At 38.6% G+C, this 16,579-nt stretch overlaps 1 protein-coding gene across 1 annotated transcript in view; it reads right to left on the bottom strand.

Moving 5' to 3' along the window:
* The window catches only part of SLC2A13 (solute carrier family 2 member 13), a 332,739-nt gene that overhangs the window by 10,890 nt on the left and 305,270 nt on the right, over window positions 1–16,579 (bottom strand). The window contains exon 8 of the mRNA XM_070270126.1: window positions 62–183. Coding sequence (XP_070126227.1) covers window positions 62–183 — 122 coding nt within the window. The remainder of the gene's footprint in view (window positions 1–61; window positions 184–16,579) is intronic.

Genomic DNA, 16,579 nt, shown 5'->3' on the forward strand with positions numbered 1-16,579 from the left:
AGTAGCTTGTCTCCTCTAAAAAGAGACAATTTAATTAACACAACAATAGCCTTTGGTTTACCAGGTGCGAAGAAAACAAGATATAAAATAAGGCCCAGAAGTGCAGTCCAGGAGTACGGAGTAGGGCAGAAATTGTAAGCCCAGAATACTTCTTCTGTTTTGAATTTGGTTTCATTTTCACACCTGAAAAATAATGCAATATAAATATTAACTTAGTGTTTTAGGGTATAGTTGCAGAAATTCAATGTGATCATTTAGGATGTATTTGGAAGTTCCTTAATATCATTAAGGAAAAGGGTCCAAGATGTTTTTCTTGAAAAAGAAAGTTAAGATTTAAATATACAGTATTAAATATGCAAGCTCACATAGAACTTTTTAGAGCTGAATATAATTCAAGAGCAACACAAAGAAATACATTGTACATACAACTCAATAGAAAAAAACCTGATTAAAAAATGGGCAGAGGCTCTGAATGGATTTTTTTTTTTTTTTAAAAGATTGGCACCTGAGTTAACATCTGTTGCCAATCTTCTTCTTCTTCTTCTTCTTCTCCCCGAAGCCCTCCCAGTACATAGCTCTATATTCTAGTTGTTGAATAGACATTTTTCAAAAGAAGACACACAGATTGCCAATAGGCACATGAAAAAGTGCTCCACATCACTAATCATCAGGGAAATGCAAATCAAAACCACAATGAGAAATCACTTCACATATGTTAGACTGGCTAGCATCAAAAAGAGAAGAGATAAGTGTTGAGAAGGATGTGGAGAAAAGGGAACCCTTGTGCACTGTTGGTGGAAATGTAAATTGGTTTAGCCTCTGTGGAAAACAGAATGGAGGTTCCTCAAAAAATTAAAAATAGAACTACCATCTGATCCAGCAATTTTACTTATATTTACCCAAAGAAAACAAGAACACTAACTTAAAAAGATATCTACTCTCATGTTCATTGTGGCATTGTTTACAATAGTGAAGACACGGAATCAACCTAACTGTCCATCAGTAGATGAATGGATAAAGAAAAATGTATATATACACAATGGAATATTATTCAGCCTTAAAAAAGAAGGAAATCTTGCCATTTGAGACAACAGAGACAGACCTTGAGGGCGTTATGCTAAGCGAAATAAGTCTGGCCAAGAAATATAAATAAGGTATGATCTCAATTGAATCTGTGATTTTGTTTAAAATAACAAAACAAGCTTACAGATACAGAGAACAGGTTGTTCATTATGGGAAGGGGGTTGGGGGGGGTGGGGTGAAATGGGTCAAAAGGCCCAAACTTCCAGTTATAGAAGAAATAAGTCCTGAGGATTTAATATACAGCATGGTGACTATAGTTAATAATATTGTATTGCATATTTGAAAGTTGCTAAGAGAGTAAATCTTAAAAGTTCCCATCGTAAGAAAAAAAAAAATCTGTATATATGGTGACAGATGTTAGCTAGACTTATTGTGGTGATCATTTCACAATATATCCAAATATTAAATCATGTTGTACACCTGAAACTAATACCATGTTATATGCCAATTCTACCTCAAAAAAAATATATTGTGTTTCATAGCATTTTTCATACAAGACCGACACGATTTCCAGTTAGTCCTCGAAAGCTGCAGTAACACTTTTAGACCACTGAGAGTCAGTATGTTGTAGAAAGACTAGATTTTGCAGTCAGGACAAGACTCAAATTTCAGAACCAGCTTTTTCTTATCTGTAAAATAGGGATAATGCCTTACAAGTAATGTTAAGGATTAGAAGGGTCCTGTAAAGAGGTGATAGGGTAGATGAGGGCAGAGAACAATGCTTATATCTTATTCCAGCCAACCCTTTCCTTTTCTGCTGTGCATCCTTGCTTGCTTCTCTATCAGTCACTCCTTGCTGTTTGCCTCCTAGTTCGACGGTGGAGCAAAGTCTTCTATGGTCTTAGATGGATTGTCAGGTTGAACTTCCAATTCTTTACCTTAATTGAAATCTGAATTGCACCTCAAGATACACTCAGCCTCAAAAACATTCTTATCCCTTCTTGTTATTTTAGACTGTTGTTCTGCCTCCATCAACCTGTTTTTGAACCTTGACATCCAAGCCCTATCCTTATTGCTGTGTCTATGACCTCCTTCATAACACCCTACCTGTCTTGATGATTTGGGTGCCTGGTCAGTCATCATCTCCACCCGCTCTCATCCTTTGCCACATTCATTGATTTTTACTTCTAGCCCATCTAATACCGTGGCTTGATACTTCCTCATTTAACCTCTGAAAATGCAGACAGGGCACTTCATAATTTGCTTGATCTGAAACTATTTTACTTTAAGTTCTCAAACACAGAGTATTCCTTTTCTGATTACAAGCACTTTATTTCCTCATTTCTGATAACTTGCTCCACACCCAAATCACAGTGTTTAGATTCTAAACTCCTCTCAGTATTCATTCACCTCATCGCTCAGCTTAGTCCATGCCAATACTGTCTTCTCTCGCCTCTAGAATCCATCTTTCTTTCCTCCATCCTTGTCTGCCATTCTCACCATTTCAGTTCCTAACCCTATGCAGCACCATTAACTTCCTTCAATAACCACTTCTCAGAAGCTGGGCAAAACTGTGAAACCATGCTGCTGGGTTCTATGAAAAGTTCATGCTATTTCTTCTCAGTTGGGTCCCTAATTATGCTTCTTTATTTTTATCCCTTATGGTCTTCTCTACTGAATTCTTGGCTTATAGCAGAGTAGGCATTCAATAAATTTTGTCAACTATCGCCTCAATTAATTAAAATATTTCTTACTGTCCTCTAGCCTTGAATCTTTCCCTCTGCTTTCTAGGTACTAAGACCTTGGCTCCTTTCAATTTGAATGCCCTCACTTTTTCTCTACTGAACCTTTACTTTTCTATATGTTCTTTCAGCTTTTCTCCTACCTCCAATGGTAACATGTCTCTTGCCCATTCTAAGGACTGCCATTCCTGCATCTCATTCTCCTGCATCTCATTCTCCTGCTGTCTCCTCTGGGGTCATATTCTATCAGTAGTCTATTCTCTTTCTGCCATCTTTAGTTCCTTCCTACTAGACCCTTCTTTTTACAACACAAAAGATCACTTCTACTCGAATGTTCAACCCCCTCATATTACTACTACTAGCTTGTTTGAAATTACAGACAAATTTATCCTAGTGAGCTCTACATCCTCACTACCCACTCTTTCCTTCACAGCCCTGCTCCCCTATCCACCCAGATGCCAGCTGACTCTTACTCAGGCTGTTTTCCGAATCTGCTCACCCAAAAGTCCTCCATGACCTCCTGATCCCCAAATTCATTTATCTTGCCTTAATTTTGAGGCTCTGCTGACTCTGTGGTGGTTGATATTGCTGACAACCCTCCTTCTCCTTCCCCTTTACTTTTAGATCTATATCTTCACCTTATCTCACTGACATATATGTCTTCATTGCCTTTTTAAAATGCCTCTTCCTCCCCTCAACTCTAAATATAGCTGTTCTCTAAGGCTCTATTCCGGGGTTTATACCCTCTCTCTTAATCATCTCATCTAATTTTAGGGCTTTTCAATGTCCACGTGGATGCTGAAAGGTTATTCTAGCCTCGACCTTTTTCTCAAGCTCCATTGCTGGAACTTAGGTATCTGCTGTGCATCTACAGCTAGATATCCTGCTGTGGCCTGAGCACAGTATGGCTGCAAGGGAATGCCATGTCTTCTCCAGGAGGTGGGAGTTGGGCTGTTCTGGGTTCAAATCATGATTCTATCCCTTATTAGCTGTGCTCATTCATTCAAAAATTTAGATAATGAGTGCTTTTTATGTGTCAGACATTAGTGATATAGCTCTGAACAAAATAACCACCGTCTGCATTTGTGCAAACTAGAGTTTAGGGGCACAGGTGCAGTCCTGTTTCCTGATCTGTAAAATAGGGCAAAAGACCATTATCACAGGCTGTTGGGAAATTAAATGTGAAAATGCATACTGAGTGCTTAGCACACTGCCTGGTATGTAGTGAGTATATGCACAGTAAGTATTACTTTACTAGTGCCTCTCATGACATTTCTATTTGAGTTAACACCTCCATTCCTTGACTTGAAATTGATTAAAATCTTGGAGTTATCTTCAATCTTTTCTTATCCATCTCTTTTTTTAAAGTTTATTTTCTTTATTGAGCTAAGATTGGTTTATAACATTATGTACACTTCAGGTGTACATCATTATATTTTAAATTCTGTTTAGACTACATCGTGTTCACCACCCAAAGTCTAATTACCATCCATCACTGTACACATGTGCCCTTTTACTCCTTTGCCCTTCCCCCTCCCCTTTGCCCTCTAGTAACTACCAATCTAATCTCTGTATCTATGTCTATGTTTCTTCTTGTTGTTTTTACCTTCCACTTATGAGTGAAATCATATGGTATTTGTATTTCTCCCTCTGACTTATTTTGCTTAGCATAATACCCTCAAGGTCCATCCATGTTGTCACAAATGCCAAGGTTTCATCATTTTTTATGGCTGAGTAGTATTCCATTGTGTGTATATATCCCCCTCATCTTCTTTATCCATTTATCCATTGATGGAAACTTGGGTTGTTTCCATGTCTTGGCTATTGTGAATAATGCTGCAATCTTTTTGACTTAGTGTTTTCATGTTCTTTGGATAAATACCCAGAAGTGGGATAGTTGGATCATATGGTAGTTATATTATTAATTTTTTGAGGAATCTCTATACTGTTTTCCATAGTGGCTGCACAAGTTTACACTCCCACCAGCAGTGTCTGAGGGTTCTCTTTTCTCCACATCCTCTCCAACACTTATTTCCTGTCTTAATGATTATAGCCATTCTGAACGGCGTCAGGTGACAATAGCTCATTGTAGTTTTGATTTGCATTTTCATGTGCCTGTTGGCCATGTGTATATCTTTGGAAAAATGTTCAGATCCTTTGTCCATTTTCTAATTGGGTTATTTTTGTTGTTGTTGTTGAGTTGTATGAGTTCTTTATGTATTTTGGATATTAACCCCTTAACAGATATATGATTTCCAAGTATCTTCTCCCAATTGTTAGGTTGTTTTTTCTTTTTCTTTCTTTTTTTTTTTGAGGAAGATTAGCCCTGAGCTAACTTCTGCTGCTAATCCTCCTCTTTTTGCTGAGGAAGACTGGCCCTAGGCTAACATCCGTGCCCATCTTCCTCTACCTAGCATGGCTTGCTAAGTGGTGCCTTGTCTGCATGCAGGATCCAAACCGGCGAACCCCCAGCCGCTGAAGCGGAACGTGTGAACTTAACCACTGCACCAATGGGCCAGCCCCTGGTTTTTCATTTTGTTGGTGGTTTCCTTTGCTGTGGTGAAGCTTTTTAGTTTGGTGTAGTCCTACTTGTTTATTTTTACATTCATTTCCCTTGCCTGGGGGGAGTCATTGTATTCAAACAGATACTGCTAAGACCAATGTAGAAGAGTTTATTGCCTATGTTTTCTTCTAGGAGTTTTATGGTTTCAGAATTTACATTCAAGTCTTTAATCTATTTTGAGTTAATTTTTGTGTACAGTGTAAGATAATGATTTTTTTCTTTTGCATGTGACTGTCTAGTTTTCCCAACACCATTTATTGAACAGACATTACCTTCTCCATTGTAAGTTCTTGGCTCCTTTGTTGAAAATTAGCTGTCCATAGATGTGTGGGTTTATTTCTGGGCTCTTGATTCTATTCCATTGAGCTGTGTGTCTGTTTTTGTGCCGGTGCCATGCTGTTTTGATTACAATAGCTTTGTAGTATATTTTGAAATCAGGGAGTGTAATACTTCCAGCTTTGTTCTTTTTTCTCAGGATTGCTTTGGCTATTCAGGGTCTTTTGTTGTTCTATATCATATAATTTGGGGATTCCTTGTTCTATTTCTGTGAAAAATGTCATTGGGAAATTTTGATAGGGATTGAACTGAATCTGTAGATTGCTTTAGGTACATTTTAACTATGTTAATTCTTCCCATCCATGAACATGGAATATCTTTCCATTTATTTGTGTGTCTTCTTTGAACAATGTTTTATAGTTTTCAGTGTATAGGTCTTTCACCTTTTTGGTTAAGTTTATTCCTAGGTATTTTATATTTTTGCCATTGTAAATGGGATTGTATTCTTAATTTCTCCTTCTCCTATTTCATTGTGTTACAGAAAGGCAAGTGATTCTTGTATGTAGATTTTGTATCCTGCATCTTTACTGTATTCGTTTATTATTTATAATAGTTTTTTTGTTGGATTCTTTAGAGTTTTCCATACATAAAATCCATCTGCAAATAGTGACAGTTTTACTTCTTCCTTTTCAATTTGAATCTCTTTATTTCTTTTTCTTTCCTGACTCCTCTAGCAAGGACTTTCAATACTGTGTTAAATAAGAGTGGTGAAAATGGGCATCCTTGTCTTGTTCGTGTTCTTAGAGGGAAAGATTTCAGTTTTTCACCATTGAGTATGATGTTAGCTGTGGGTTTGCTATATATGGCGTTTATTATATTGAGATCCTTTCCTTCTATGCCCATTTTATTCAGTTTTTAAAAATTATAAATGGATGCTCTGTCTTGTTGAATGCTTTCTCTGAATCTGAGATGATCATGTGATTTTTATTCTTCATTTTGTTAATGTGGTGTATCACACTGATTGATTTGCAGATGTTGCACCATCCATGCACCCCTGGAATAAATCCCAATTGATCATGGTGTATGATCCTTTTAATGTATTGTTGTATTTGATTTGCTAGTATTTTGTTGAGGATTTTTGCATCTATGTTCATCAGTGATATTGGCTTATAATTTTCTTTTTTTGTGTGTTGTCCCTGTCTGGTTTTGGTGTCAGTGTAATGTTGGCCTCATAGAATGAGTTAGGAAGCGTCCCCTCCTCTTCAATTTTCTGGAAGAGTTTGAGAAGGATAGGTATTGAGTCTTCTTTGAATGTTTGGTAGAATTCACTGGGGAAGCCATCTGGTCCTGGGCTTTTGTTTTTTAGGCGATTTTTCATTACTGTTTTGATCTCCTTACTAGTGATTGGTCTATTCAGATTATCTATTTCTTCTTGATTCAGTTTTGGAAGGTTGTATGATTCTAGGAATTTATCTATTTCTTCTAGATTATCCAATTTGTTGGTGTATAGCTTTTCTTAGTATTCTCTTATAGTCCTTTGTATTTCTGTGGTGTCCATTGTAATCTGTCCTCTTTCATTTCTGATTTTATTTATTTGAGCCTTCTCTCTTTTTTTCTTGGTGAGTCTAGCTAAAGGTTTGTCAATTTTGTTTATCTTTTCAGAGAACCAGCTCTTAGTTTAATTGATTTTTTACACTATTTTTTTAGTCTCTATTGTATTTATTTCTGCTTTAATTTTTATTATTTCCTTCCTCCTACTGATTTTGGGCTTCATTTGTTCTCCTTTTTCTAGTTCCTTGAAGCGCACTGATAGATTGTTTGAGAAAAATCTTGTTTTTTGAGGTAGGCCTGTATTGCTGTAAACTTCCTTCTTAGTACTGCTTTTACCATATCCCATAAATTTTGGTATGTCATATTTTCATTTTCATTTGTCTCCAGGTATTTTTTGATTTCTCCTTTAATTTCTTCATTGATCAATAGTTGTTCATTAGCATTGTGTTTAATCTCCACATATCTCTGGCTTTTCCAGTTTTCTTCTTGTAGTTGTTTTCTAGTTTCATACCATTATGGTCAGAAAAGTTGTTTGGTATTATTTGAATCTTCTTAAATTTTTTGAGACTTATTTTGTGGCCTAAGATGTGATCTACTCTGGAGAATGTTCCATGTGCATCTGAAAAGAATGTGTATTCTGGAGGCTGGCCCAGTGGCATAGTGGTTAAGTTCGTGTGCTCTGCTTCAGTGGCCCGGGGTTTGCCAGTTCAGATGCTCAGTGCAGACCTACACACTGCCCATCAAGTCATGCTGTGGCGGTATCCCACATAGAAGCACTAGAAGGACTTACAACTAGGATATACAACTACGTAGTGGGACTTTGGGGAGAAAAAAAAGAAGAGGAAGATTGGCAACAGATGTTAGCTCAGCGCCAATCTTCCTCACCAAAAAAAAAGAATGTGTATTCTGCAGTTCTTGGATGGAATGTTCTGTATATATCTACTAAGTCCACCTGGTCTAATGTGTCACTTAAGGCCAATGTTTCCTTATTGATCTTCTGTTTGGATGATCTATTCATTGATGTAAGTGGAATGTTAAAGTTCCCTGCTATTATTTTGTTACTGTCATTTTCTCCTTTTATGTCTGTTAATGATTGCTTTATGTATATAGGTGCTCCTATGTTGGGTAAATAGATATTTACAAGTTTTATGTCCTCTTGTTGGAATTGCTTCCTTTATCATTATGTTATGCCCTTTGTCTCTTGTTCTCGTTTTAAAATCTATTATGTCTGATATAAGTATTACCACTCCAGCTTTCTTTTTGTTTCCATTTGCTTGGAGTATCATTTTCCCTCCCTTTACTTTCAGTTTGTGAGTGTCTTTAGATCCAAAGTGTGTGTCTTGCATGCAGCATGTATAGGGGTCTTCTTTTTTTTTATCGATTTAGCCACCCTTAGTCTTGTTATTGGAGCACTTAGTCCATTGACATTTAAAGTAGCTATTTATAAGTATGTACTTATTGCCATTTTGTTACTTTTTTCTGGATGTTTTTGTAGTTCTTCTCTGTTCCTTTCTTCTTCTCTTGTTCTCTCATGATTTGATGGCCTTCTTTAGTGTTATGTTTGGGTTCCTTTCTCTTTATTTTGTATGTGTTATTATAGGTTTTTGGTTTGTGATTATCACAAGGTTCGTATATAATAATCTATGTAAATAATAATCTATATTGTTTATGGTCTCTTAGTTTGACTTCTTACTAAAAGCCCTACACTTTTATCCTCCCCTGACATTTCATGTTTTTTATATCATATTTTACTTATTTTATTTTTGTGTATCCCCTATCTTCTTATCATGGAATTAGATAATTTTAGTACTTCTGTCTTTTGACCTTCATACTAGCTTTATAGGTGGTTGATCCACTACCTTTACTGTATATTTGCCTTTACCAGTGATTTTTTTTCTTTGATAACTTTCTTATTCCTATTTGTGGTCTTTTCTATTCCATTTAAATAAGTCCCTTTGACATTTCTTGTAAGGGCAGTTTAGTGGTGATAAACTCCTGTAGTTTTTTCTTGTCTGGAAAACTCTTTCTTTCTCCTTCCATGATATGAATGATAACCTTGACAGGTAAAGTATTCTTGGCTGTAGGCTTTTTCCTTTCAGCACTTTGACTATATCATGCCACTCCCTTCTAGCCTGTAAGGTTTCTGCTGATAAGTCAGCTGATAGCCTTATGGGGTTTCCTTTGTATGTAACTTGTTGCCTTTCTCTTGCAGCTTTTAGGATTCTCTCTTTAATTCCTGACATTTTAATTATAATGCGTCTTGGCGTGGACCTCTTTGGCTTCATCTTGTGTGGTGCTCTTTGCACTTCCTGTACCTGGATGTCTATTTCCTTCCTTATGTTAGGGAAGTTTTCAACTATTATTTCTTCAACTGGGTTCTCTGCCCCTTGTGTCTCTCTTCTCCTTCTGTGAAACCTATAATATGGATGTTAGTATGCTTGATGTTGTCCCAGAGGTCCCTTAGACTGTCCTCATTCTTTTAAATTCTTTTGTCTGTTCAGCTTGGGTGATTTTCTCTACTCTTTCATCCAGATCACGGATCCTTCTTCTGTGTCATCTACTCTGCTATTGATTCTCTCTACTGAATTTCTCATTCCCATTATTGTATTCTTCTGTTCTCAATGGTTCTTTTTTATATTTTCCAATTCTTTGTCAAAGTTCTGTGTTCATCTCTTCTTCTCCCAAGATCAGGGAGTATCCTTATGACTACTAGTTTGTACTCTTTGTGAGGTAGATTGTTTATTTCTGTTTTCTTTAATTCTTTTTCTGAGGGTTTGTCCTATTCCCTTATTTGGAACATATTTCTTTGTCTCCTCATTTTGCCTACTTCTCTGTAGTTATATCTATGTATTAAGTAGCTCAGCATCTCCTGATCTTGGAAATGTGGCCTTATGTAAGAGATGCTTTATGGGGCCTGGCAATGTGCTCCTCTCTCATCACCTGTGCCAGATGTTTCCTTGTGTGGGCTATGTGTGCCCTTCTGTTGTGGTGGAGTTGCTACTGCTACAGGCGCATGGGTAGGTTAGGCTGGCCCCCAAGCTGGCTGGTTGTAAGGCTCAGCTGGGTGTGGCTGCTGCAGTGACTTTATTGCATGGGGCAAGCCCTGGCATGGCTGGCTGTAAAGTCTAATAGCATACAACCACTGCTATTTTGCTGTTAAGTGACTCAGGCCCCCACTGTGGCTGGCTGCTAGGCTCAGGGGTTCACAATTGCTATAGGCTTTCAGTGTGGCTCCCTGTAGTGCGCGGCCATTGTCAGCTCTCTCAGGAGTGTAGATGGGTAGAGCTGGCTCCAGGTGTGGCAGTGTACAATCATTTCAGGTGTTGGAATGTGGGGAAGATCCTCTATGTGGCTGTTTGCAATGGCCAGCAGCACAAGTCTGCTGTGGGCCCATGTGCCCCACCAACACAGGCCTGCACACACACCTTGTCAATGTGGACCCACAAGTTTGCTGCGGGCTTGCTGTGGGCAGGGCCAGTCCCTGGGGCAGGCTGCCTGCTGCCTGGCTGTGCTTGATTGCCACGGGTGCTCTATTGGGTAGGACAGATTCCTGCACTAACAGGCTAAAGGAGGAAATCCAACGGCAGCTGCCAATGTCTGTGTCAACACAACTGAACTAGGTCACAGTAATGGTTGCTACCAGTGTCTCAGTCCCGGGGGTGGGGTGGGGGGTGGGCTCAGCTGCCTCCTGCCTCTCTGAGATGTGCTCCAACCTTAGTAAGTCAGTCAGTTTTACTAATGAACTATGCACTTTTCTTTCTGGTGTTTTTGTGTTGGTTTCCAGATCGGGTGAATCTGTGTGTGGGCCCTTTAAGATCAGGTTTTCCTTTCTCTGAAATTCTGTGGTTTTTCCGGGCGTATTCCCTATTGGTTTTCAAAGCCAGCAAAGCCAGGTATTATGGGATCTCATCTTGGTTGTGCTGAATCCAAGGGCTGGGATGCCTATTGTGGCATAAAATCCCTGGCTCCTCTGGGAAAAGCTCTGTACCTTTGAGATTGCTCCTGGCCATGAAGCGCCATGGCTAGGATGTGGTTTTTTCCTCAGCAGAGTTGTATTTCTGCCTCTTCCACCTGTCAGTGTTGTCCCTTGTGGGGGTTATTTTTATCCAGTTTCCAGATCTCTCTCAGAGGAAACTGTTCCACAAGTAGTTGTAGATTTGTTGTGTCCATGGGAAGAAATGAGTTCAGAGTCCTCCTACACTGCCATCTTCCAAACTCTCTACCTCTCTTTCAATGCTCCATACTTTTAAGTCTAAGTAAAGAAGAGTGACTAAGACTATAAGCTCTGGAACTGACATCCCATGTTCAAATCTAGGTTGGGACACCCAGGTTTGAAGCTAGTCACTTAACTTTTCAAAACCTGTGTGAATTAAGGATTTTTTTTTTATTGAGGTCATAATAGTTTATAACACTGTGAAATTTCAGTTGTACATTATTATTTGTCAGTCACCATATAAATGTGCCCCTTCACCCCTTGTACCCATTTCCCAACCCCCTTCCCCTGTGATAACCACTAAACTGTTGTCTTTGTCCGTGAGTTTCTCCAACATATGAGTGAAATCATACGGTATTTGTCTTTCTCTGTCTAGCTTATTTTGCTTAACATAATACCCTCCAGGTCTATCCATGTTGTTGTGAATGGGACGATTTTGTCTTTTTTCTGGCTGAGTAGTATTCCATTGTATATATATACCACACCTTCTTTATCCAGTCATCGGTCGATGGGCACGTGGGTTGCTTCCACTTCTTGGCTATTGTGAATAATGCTGCAGTGTAACTCCCTTTGAATTGTTGATCTCAAATTCTTTGGATAAATAACCAGTAGTGGGATAGCTGGGTCATATGGTAGTTCTATTTTTAATATTTAGAGAAATCTCCATACTGTTTTCCATAGTGGCTGCACCAGTTTGCATTCCCACCAGCAGTGGATGATGGTTCCCTTTTCTCCACATCCTCTCCAACATTTGTTATTTTTTTTGTCTTGGTGTTTATAGCTATTCTAATGGGTGTAAGGTGATATCTCAGTGTAGTTTTAATTTACATTTCCCTGATGATTAGTGATGCTGAACATCTTTTCATGTGTCTACTGGCCATCTGTATATTTTCTTTGGAAAAATGTCCGTTTAGCTCCTCTGCTCATTTATTGATCAGGTTGATTGATTTTTTGTTGTTGAGTTGTGTGAGTTCTTTATATATTTTGGAGATTAACCCCTTGTCGGATATATGATTTGTAAATATTTTCTCCCACTTGGTGGATGGTCTTTTCACTTTGTTCCTTGTTTCCTTTGCCTTGCAGAAGCTCTTTAGTCTGATGAAGTCCCACTTGTTTATGCAAAAAAGGATTTTTTGTGCCATCTATCTCAAAGAGCTATTTTGAGGTTTACATGAGATAATGTATGCAAAGAACTTCACAAGGTATGGGTAAGAAATCATATTTCCTGGAGATATTTTCTTGAACCTGACTCTTCTTAGTTGCATTAATAGCATCCTAATTCAGACTCTTGAGTGTTTGTGTCATCAACTGCATCTGTCTCTGTGGCAGACTCGATAGTGTCACCCCTCTATAATCTGTGTTTCCTGATGTTCCTGCTCTTGTTTAACCCTCTCCCTTTGAGTGTGGAAGTGACCTGTGACTTGCTTCTAACCAACAAAATGTGGCAAAAGTGACAGGACATGTGATTAAGTAAGATTACAGTGCTCTCCAGCTGAAGTCTCTCACTCCCTTGCTGGCTTTGAAAAAGCAAACTGCCCTGTTGTGTGATGCCAATATAGGGATGCTCATTGAAGGAAGTGAGAGAAGTCTTTAGGAGCTGAGGGTAGCCTTTGGTTGACAGCTAGCAAGAAACTGAAGTCCTTGGTGCAAAAGTTACGCAGCAATAGAAAATGAGTAATAATTATTTTTCCTTCTTTTAGCATTCCTTTCTTCAAACTACTACCCCACCAAGTTGAGCTCTAGAGCATTGCTCTTGCCACCTCACGGCTGAAAAACCTTCATCCCACTTGTCCCAACTATGAAATGGGGCTTGCAAACTTTGGGTGCAGCCTACCTTATCCTATACTCCTATACAAAATCCTTTTCTCCAAATAGACTAGACTACTTCTTTTCTGAACCTGCTTTCCAGACGCAGCATCTTCTATTCATGCCATTTCCTACAAGTGAAGGCAAACTCTCAGTCCTCATCTCCACCATCAAAATCTACCTCAGCCCTTAAGGCTAGTACAGATGCCACCCACTCGCCTTTCTGCAGTATTCTCACTCTCCTCTCAGTGCTTTTCATTGTCCTCATTTATATCATCATCACATAGTGCTCTGTGTTATCCTATTTGAATATACTCCCTCTTCTACTGTTCTGGGCACTCATCCCAGGCAGCAGAGCACAAGGGCTAAAGGCATAGAGTCTAGAGTAGACTGCAGGATTTTGTATGTTGGTTCTGCTACTAACCAGCTGCATAACTTTGGGCAAGTTACTTAACCTCTTTGTACCTTGGTTTTTTTTTTTTGTTTTTTTTTTTTTGAGGAAGATTAGCCCTGAGCTAACATCTGTGCCCATCTTCCTCCACTTTATATGTGGGACGCCTACCACAGCGTGGCTTGCCAAGCGGTGCCATGTCCGCACCTGGGATCTGAACCGGTGAACCCTGGGCCGCCGAAGCAGAACGTGCGCACTTAACTGCTGTGCCAGCAGGCCGGCCCCTGTACCTTGGTTTTCTAATCTGTAAAATAAGAGTCCCTAATAGACTTCCTACAAAGATTAAATACAGTGATAATTGCTTGGCAGAAAGAAAGCAATTTATTGTGTTTGCCAAAAGAAACAGTCATTTTTGTATCCTCCCCCCTTTTAAAATCTCAACCTCTAGCCCATAATAGTACTCTCTCTAGAGACAAATAGTCATTAAATGATGAATGAAGCCTTGACATTTGCATTTGTTTAACTGTGAGTAGGAAACAGCATTAGAAATCTCCTGATCAATAACTTTCCACCTTCATTTCCCACCAATCAAATAGCCTTTTGAGTCATGAAGATCTTAAAATGGGAAAATAAGAAAGGTCTAAGGAGGGAGAGGGAGAGGGAGGGGGAGGAAAGGAAAAAAACCTGGAGAGGGGAATGTTTACAAATAAATCACTAAAATTCACTGAAAAATTCTATTTACTATTTTCATTCATTATTATCAAATTTTCAGCATCTGGCCAGGCACATTTATATACGTAAAAGCCCAAGTAACTTCTTGTCATCCTCGTGCTGATTTTAAGGACAGCACTGCAGGCACTGACTTGGCAGAGTTACTCACTCAGCAATACGTAGACAGCTTAAGGACTAAGAAAGTGACATCACACCTGACCTTCAAAATATAAACACCAGAAATCCCAACTAAAAAAATAAAAATGTATATTCCAAATGTTATTGCAAAATACCCTCCTGTTTTCCTGGCTTAGTGACTGCTGGTAGAAGAACACAATGCTCGGGAGAAAGAACGAAAATACTTTGACATCAGTGTGTGGGTTGGGATTAGAAAAAGTCATGCTCTCTGATGGGGCACCTTCTCCCCACATCCTAGAGCAAAAACAGAAAATGTCTACAATAATGGGAGCTGCACGGAGGATGCTGCAGTGGACAAAGCAACAGAATCGTACGCAAGCAGGCAAAATATGTTTCATTTTGGCAGAGTGAGAGATCTAATCTTTACCAGCAGCATGACTAGACTGACAACCTGATGGTAAAGCAAATAAATGATCAGTTCCCTGTTCCAGCCACGGAACCCACAGTGCTTCCTTTAATAACATATCTAGAAATGTACAGCTCTCTTTGAAGGTGAAACAATTCTCCCTTGCCTACTCAACACCCACCTAAAACCAGTTCATATGTAGAGCTATTTCTGCCTGTTTTTTGTGCTACTTCTCCATCAGATAGCTAAAGAGTTTTAAACCAAGAAATAACCACAGGAACTAAGTGATGCAACTGCTCTTGCCACAATTAACCACAAGGAATTTATTCCTTGCTTCCTACACAGCACATGCTTTTTGTATTGCTCCTTTATTCACTTTGAGGAAATTATTTAACTGCTTCATGTTCATAGATGGGAGATGGGAGAAAATACAACCAAGAAAATACACAAAACTTCAAATTTCATCTATTCAATCCTAATTATTGACAAACCTATAGAATTTGCCCTCTTCCCAAAAGAGTTGATAAAAGATCTAGGATTCTGGACAAGGGAAGGGAGGTTTACTACGGTTTGTGTGACACATCTGCTGATCTTCTACCGGGTTTACTGCCTGTGCTTCCCTTGCCAGTTCAGGACTGAGAAGTGTGAGCGAAGCAGCACTTCATCTCAGTTCCTGATGTGGGACTGTCAATTCTTTGAACAAGATCATTAAGCTATCACCTCAAAACTAAATGGATACCCCTAAGGGTTAACTTGAATCATTCTCTATCTATAGAAATTTGTGATCTGCTTACACAGTTATAGTCTGAGGGTGGTGGTGGAGAGGTACCTAGAAAAGGATAGAGTGTCCCTCCAGGCAAGGACACCTTCATTCTTCTCTGAGGAGAAATGAACACAATGCCAACCAGTCAGAACTAGGATGATGGAAATGTACAAGCAACTCAAGCCATGAGAAATTCCAACTTTTGGGCATCCCATCCAAAGCAACCAGGAAAAGTTACTGTTACAAACTTGACCCCTTACTACTCACACACGTTAAGTTCTGTTCACTAGCATAATTCCTATATGAACTAACATGAACTAAATTTATGTCAAGGGTGGCAACATAGTATTTAAACTCTAACATGTCTGTTGTTAAATAATTTTGGCAAAGTATGGCTCCCTAGCTTGCAGTGTGCAGACCATGCTGAAGATCTTGGCCTTGGACGATTTTCTATTGTCTAGCCTTTTTTCCCCTGTTTTTATGTTTTACAGTTTTCCTGCAGAGGACTGTCACATGAAGGCAAGGTGGAAAAAAGTCATCTATTATCTTTTGTTAATTACCATTATTTTCTGGTAAAAAGAAAACCTTTAGAATTATTGAGACAATTAAATCATAGATATGGGTAAATTTCAAAAGCATTAGAAATTTGGAGCTAAAGGCTATTTTTTTAAATGAATTAATAAAGTTTTATTTATATATAAATCGCTGTACCTAAACCACTTACCAATATGTTGGCTAGCTTGTTATATACCCTAAGTATGGGAAATAGATGGACAGAATATGAGTGGGCAAGCAAATGAAAATAATAATACTTAAAGCCATAGGAGATACAGTAATATTGGCATAATCTTTAATTCTGGTAAGAATTTAAATTGGTATAATTTCCTCTTGGAATGAAATCTGGCAATTTTTACATAAGAATATTCATACCCAAACATTCATGACCCAAAGTCTTGTTTCTAAAATTTATCCTTAAGAAATAATTTAAATGGGAAA

The sequence above is a fragment of the Equus caballus genome, chromosome 6 (assembly GCF_041296265.1).
Source record: "Equus caballus isolate H_3958 breed thoroughbred chromosome 6, TB-T2T, whole genome shotgun sequence".
In the NCBI taxonomy this organism is placed as follows: domain Eukaryota; kingdom Metazoa; phylum Chordata; class Mammalia; order Perissodactyla; family Equidae; genus Equus; species Equus caballus.